At 38.5% G+C, this 6,540-nt stretch overlaps 1 protein-coding gene across 1 annotated transcript; it reads right to left on the minus strand.

Annotated features, from left to right (window-relative positions):
- Positions 1-3,238: 3,238 nt before the first annotated feature.
- On the minus strand, positions 3,239-6,181 carry LOC133852633 (receptor protein kinase-like protein ZAR1). Its single transcript, XM_062289403.1, has 2 exons — positions 4,460-6,181; positions 3,239-4,295 (listed from the first exon to the last, which is right to left on the minus strand). Exons 1-2 carry the CDS (start codon positions 5,934-5,936, stop codon positions 3,622-3,624), a joined length of 2,151 nt encoding a protein of 716 aa, XP_062145387.1. The 5' UTR covers positions 5,937-6,181; the 3' UTR covers positions 3,239-3,621.
- Between the last annotated feature and the right edge of the window lie 359 nt (positions 6,182-6,540).

A 6,540-nucleotide genomic window follows, 5' to 3' on the forward strand; every position in this document is an offset into this window, starting at 1 on the left:
GTTCTTTAGCGCATGATAATGCTGGAAGAAGTCAGTTCAATGCAGACATGCAATTCGTTAGTTTGTAACTCAAGAATAATGCTTTTGGATTAGGAAATTAGCAAAATAATAATATGACAGAGAATCATGAAATGACTTATCCAAAACAAAACAGAGGATCACAAAGACAGATGCATGTAATGAAATTGTTCAACAAAGGACACCAGGCAAACTTTGATTCAGCATACATCAGTGCAGATACTCATAACACGCCTCAAACAACTAACTTGAAGGGGTAAATGTTCACTATGCCCTGGTACTTCAAATGCCTTCGCAAATACAAAAAATTAGTGCTACATAATTTTAAATTTCACGTGGTTACATGATGCTGCGAACTAAAATTCTGGTTCCGCCACTGGTTACATGTTTTAAGTTCTCTCTTCCTCTCTCCAGAATGTGTGGAACTGCATATAATATCTCTACAAGCACACATTGTTTAGCGATCATTGACACTTTTAAATCACTGAGGGCTTCCCCTCTACTCCTTGCTGATACTTTTCTACCCTGAATGACTGTAAGAGCATGGGAGCATACTAGCAGGCCACGATACTTGAAGCTTATACAATACCGCCACAATATCATAGATGCTAAATATCCAGATCATCAAGATTGTATTTAACACGGGCAATCAAGAACTGGGTGAAACTGCAGTGTTTACAATGGATGATGGGTGCAAACTTTCTAGGGAGAGCAAAACTGGAAACCAAAAACATTCTATGGTTTCTCACCTTCAGCAAGAGGAACAACCTCCTCTGGTGCCTTCACGTTGGCTAAAGTTAAGGGCAGGGTTCAAATGAGGAAAGACTTATGGTGGATACCTAGGAACCCAGAGACGAGTTTTGGCTCTCTCTTTCGCCCTATGTTTCTTATCCTTAGAAGGTCTTCGTTCACTAGCGGCAAGCTCTTCTATTCTGGTTCATGGTTTTTCTTGGCTATAGGGTTCATCTGGGGGAGAGATCAAGCTTCAAGAAATAGTGAGTGGTCTTATCACTACACAAATGTATAACTCCCTAGGAATTTCAATTGCGCTTATATTCATCACCATAACAAACCATTGCTGTATGCTTATCTTAAGCCAGCAAAAGGATGAAGTGCTTATCTTAAGCCACCAAATTTTTTCATCCCCTCTTGTACTCCTGCTCGACAATCGCTCAATTGCTACATTGTTGCAGATATGGAAGACACAATACCATTGAGTCACTATGCAGCATGTGGATGTAGAATAAGCTAACCAGAAGTCATCAACAAGGGGGGTGACTCAACCCCAGAAAGAGAAACATGCATCAGCAAGTTTTACCTCATCCCTCTTTGCCAGCTCTCTGTCAAGCGTTTCCAGAGAACAAAATCACAGAGATACCTTTGTCTTCGTCAAGAAATCTCCCAAAAAAAAAAAAGTCTCTCTGATGCATTAATATCTGTTCCCCTAATGTTTTTTCTGCTAAAAAAGCCTAAGAAGGTGAGAAACCATCAATGTGCACAAAACACGCTCAAATATTAGCTTTTATCTATATTTTGGTATAAAGCCAATTCTGCATATCTAAGAAGATGAGACAACCAATGTTTCCATTGTTCAAAAATGACCTGTGAAATCCATTCCAATCAAATGCTTAACAAAGGATGTTTAACACGAGTAGCGCACAACTTCTCAGCATAGACGTGCAATGCATTAGGGGAACTGCATAAAGCCATACAGATCACAAACACAGAATTTCCTCTTCTCAACTTCTCAAAAAGTAAAGTTTCAGTTGGTCAAACCAATGTAATTTTGAATGTTCAGGCATTCTCATATCAATCTGATGACTAGTAGTTGAAATTTAATTCTGGGTTTTCATATTTACAAGTAAGCTTCTTCTCATATATGCCAGCGTGTATAAGAGTTGCTGCAACAATGAATGGTTTATAATAGTTGCAGCATTAGTCATGAAGATCCTTAAAGAAAGGCAACAAACTGATAATGCATAGCAAAAAAAACATTCTTCTTAAGGTATGTCTGCCCCAAAACTTCTTTAGTTGAAAAGACAACCCTTACGTGCTTGTTCGTCATTAAGCACTGTGAGAAAGCTTGTAATTTCTCGGAGACATGAATAGAAAATGTCAAGCTAGCATGGCTACTGGCTAGACTTAATTGATGAACACGACAAACAAGAGGCTATTTTGAAGTCAAATAACAGGCAGATTGATTACCGAATAAATCCAAAAGACAGCCAAGAATCTCCTGGCAGATTGATTCAATAGATTGAAGTTCACCCCCTATATTCGCGTCACATGGTTGGGAAAAAGCAGAAAATCAACTATCAGTTCAGTGCATGGTGCATTACTCTTTATATTTGACATGAGAGAGTTGAAGAACACTCAACATTGAAATTGACATCTGCAAGAGTAAAAACAAGAAGGGGAATAAAGATAGATTAGAAAAAGATGTGCGAATATCATCTGAAGTTGACGTGTACGTATACGACAACCTCCAACAAGAAAGATATGGCAATTACAAGCAAGACATGCACTATAGGTAGAATCAGTACCAATATTAGAATGATTACAGAATAAGCACCAGATTATCTGAACTCAAACATTTTTCTAATGACCAGAAACATTTTACTTTATCAAAATTTAACTAATTAAAAAACAGAAATAATGTTAAAGTTGGTCTTAAAATTTTATACCATGTTCACTTTATGCTCTCTTTGACTAATACTCCTAGTAAAGTAACTCATACTAAGAGCAATTACTTCCCCAAGACACCTGTTAGGCTATGTAGAGCCTTGGACACGGTTCGACGTTGAAATTGTTATGGTTTAAATGGGTTTTTGTTGAGGTTTAAATGGGGGTTTTTGACTCGTTTCAGTGTTTTGATCCAATTAAGAGTCGTATTAGTCACTTATATTTTTTTGGGTTTAGTAATAAAAAATAATTGAATTGATATAAAAATTAAAAAAAAATTAAAATATTTTGATGTTGAGTTTTTAGGAAGAAGTGAAAATATATTTAAAAAAAAAAAAAAAAAAAAAAAAAAAAGGGGTTTACCAAACTCAGCCAAAAACTTTGGGTCTCGGGCGGGGCGATAATTTGCCCACCCGTACCCTATTAAGTAGGGCTATCACAATCTTTAGATTTGCATAAATTGCATCAATGTGAGTGGTGTATAATTTTCTTGTACTCAATTGTTTAATAATTTTATTTGCCATAGTAGAGTGAAAGAAACAACAAACAAAATAATTTACTTCATTGAACTACAGACAAGAAGAAACATTCGAAAGGTCTGCCGAAGGAGCAAGACGAAAATACACGAACAGCATGCTCATGCAAAGCAAGTGCCAACTTCTGGTAGCATGCTGTCCCTAGCATACCTACCTTCATCTAGCCACTATGGTTGACAATTGACAAAGAGAATAAGAACATGAACACAAATTAATCATTTTCTCTTCCCCCACTACTTTCAATTCTGAAATGATTCCTTCTTCTTCGTTTCCTTTTAAAACAAAAGAAAAAAGAAATTAGGAAAATTCACCAAACCCTGTATCTCTATCAGTGAACTAAACGGCAAGCTTCACCAATGGCCAGATTCGTAGCTTTGTTGGTTTCTCAATCAGTGGACATGGCAAGCCTGTCTAAAGCATCATAGACATGCCTCATTGCTGGTCTCCTTTCTGGGCTGCTATGAACACAAGCCATTGCAATCTTGAGAACTGCGATAATCTGCTCTTCCTTATCTGCATCTTCAGCCAAATATGGATCCAAAACATCTGAAAGTGGCTTCTTTTCTTCTATGCAGAGCTGAATCCAACGAACAAGATCCATTTCCGAGTCACCCACTTGCACTATAGGCAATCTTCCGGTAATCATTTCAAGTAAGATCACCCCATAGGAATAAACATCCCACTTCTGTGAGGGTTTCACCACTTTAAGTGCCTCAGGAGCTTGATAACTAGACCCGACAATATTAGTAGATGAACTAATTGTAGTAACTTCCGAGGTTGCACTCTTTTGTTGTCTCTCTTGTGGTTTCTCTGTGGCCATTCGATTAGACTGCACGGTTGGGGACCCTCCAGCGATATTAGCAAGCCGCCCAAGTCCAAAACCAGAAATCTGGGATTCCATGTTCTGTCCAAGCAATATATTGCTCGGCTTCAAGTCTCCATGGACATATTTTTTGGGGCTAAACTCATGCAGATAGACCAAGCCTTTTGCAGTTCCTTTCATAATTTTCAACCGAACAGACCAAGATAGTGGTATGAAAGATACCATTCCAGGTTTCCCTGATGTCATTAAACCAAAACAATCAATTCAAAAACAATAAGACAATAATCGAATCTCCTTATAATAAATCAAACTAGTCGAATAACTACCATAAAGACAAGATATTTTTTTAAGAAAAAAAATATATATATATTTTCAATCATGAGGGGCTGGTAAAAATTACCATGAAGTGCAGTAGCAAGGTTTCCATTAGGTATGTAATCATAGATAAGCAGCTTCTCATCGACAGACCAATAAAAGGCTCTGAGAGCTACAATATTAGGATGTCTTAGCTTTCCAATTGCTTCTACTTCTGTCTGAAATTCCTTAAACCTTTGAGAACCCCCTTCACCCAATCTCCTCACAGCTAAGGTTAGCCCATCTTCAAGCACAACTTTGTAGACAATCCCAATTCCACTCTTTCCTAGAACAAAAGCTGATGCCTTCAGAAGCTCATCCAAATCAAATGCCACCTGTGTGTCCAAAGGCACAAGGTCACACTGCTCAACATTTTCTGAAAAAGTCTCTGATTCGTCCTTTCTAAAGCACAAACAATCCTTTCCCCTACCTCCCTTCTCAAAACCATAACCATTTTCATCCTTACCCTTACGGTGTGCACAAACCCTAGTATAACAATACGAGAACAGCAACCCTACAAGGCAAATGCCAATTACATCACTCACTACAATTGCAATTACAGCGCTCTTACTTAACCCTCTTGCTTTCTCACTCTTTCCAGCATTATCATCAGGATTCACAGGCGGATAGTTATCGGGCAAAAACGGAATTGAGGTAGGTGAACTCGCTGTGGGAGTATCCGAAGAACACGGGTTCTTCAATGGAGGGCCACAAAGCCCAGGATTCCCAATAAAAGCTGTTGGTCCTCTGTTCATCAGAGCACCATTTTGGGGAATAGGCCCACTCAAATTGTTATAGGTGAGATCAATATAAACCTTTTCAGGAAGGTTTCCAAGGCTAGCTGGGATTGAACCGGAGAAAAGATTATGAGAGAAATCAACAGTGCCTTGCAAGCTAGACAAATTTCCCAAGTCACTAGGAATTGAACCCTTGAATTTATTGAATGAGAGATCAAGTCTTTCTAGAGAAATCAAACCAGTTCCAAACCCTTCGGGCAGAAAACCAGTGAGATTATTTTGACTGAGATCAAGGGTTTTGAGTCTCTTGCAGTGAATAATTGAAGCGGGTAAAGACCCATTGAAGAAATTCTGGGATAAATCTAAGGTTTGTAGGTACTTGAGCTTCCCAATCTCACTTGGCACAGACCCAGATAAGGAATTCCCGTAAAGGACCAAACTTTGTAGCCCCTGAGCTTCAAAGAGCTCAACAGGCAAGGTTCCAAAGAACTTATTGTTCCTCAAATTTACATGGCGGAGCTGAGAGAGAGCTCCAAGAGCAGAAGGAAGAAACCCATAAAGTTTCTTCTTTGGAATGCTAACAGACACAACACTTTGTTCTTTGCATGTAATCCCATTCCATGAACAAGGGGTCTCATCAGAAGAGTTCCAGTTACTCAGAGACCCTTCTGGGTCTTCTGTAATGCGCTGTTTGAATGACAAAAGGGCATAGCCTTCGTTACTCAAAGAACCCACTAGACCATGAGAGTTGCAGAGAAGAAGAACAAACAAAACCAAGGGAAACATATCCCAGCAAAAGGAAAATGACCGTTGAAGGAAATCTAAATACAAAGATGGGGCTTACAGGGCTTACCTCTCTGTAGCCGAAAACCAAGTGATGAGAAAGCTTAGTTAGAAAAATGGAGGTATGAGAGAGAGTGAAGAGAGAGTGTGTGAAAGCTCTGACAGTGATGGAAAAGAGGAAGTGTTGAAGAACGGTAAAGGTTGAGCAAGCAAAGACCTTGGGAAGATAGATGAAAAGAGAGAAAAGAAAACCAAATGGGAAAAGAAAAACGTTTGTTAGAGAATCCCCATATATACAATGGCGGAAATATTCCAATATCTCAGTCCAACCAATTTCTCCTGATATTTTATAGGATGTTTGCTCTCATGAGTTAACAACACTCTAATATATGTTTTTTTCACCTTCTTTTCTGCTGCATAGCCTGCATGTAACCATCAATATTGAACAAAGTTTAGACTTCATAATTTTTGACAGGACCTGTAAATTTGATACGAATATGACACGAAAAAATAAGGTTTGAATTTAACGTTATCAGGTTCGGGTCATAATTGGGTCAACTCGATAATGACCCATTTATAATCGTGTCAACCCGCGAACACAATTATG

The sequence above is a fragment of the Alnus glutinosa genome, chromosome 1 (genome assembly GCF_958979055.1).
Source record: "Alnus glutinosa chromosome 1, dhAlnGlut1.1, whole genome shotgun sequence".
Lineage (NCBI taxonomy): Eukaryota > Viridiplantae > Streptophyta > Magnoliopsida > Fagales > Betulaceae > Alnus > Alnus glutinosa.

Bases quoted from the DNA above. Each gene is read 5' to 3' on its own strand.
- LOC133852633 (XM_062289403.1), bottom strand. From the start codon at position 5,936: ATGTTTCCCTTGGTTTTGTTTGTTCTTCTTCTCTGCAACTCTCATGGT. The intron at 4,296-4,459 runs GTAATTTTTACC...TAATGACATCAG, and splicing joins CCTTGCTACTGCACTTCATG to GGAAACCTGGAATGGTATCT.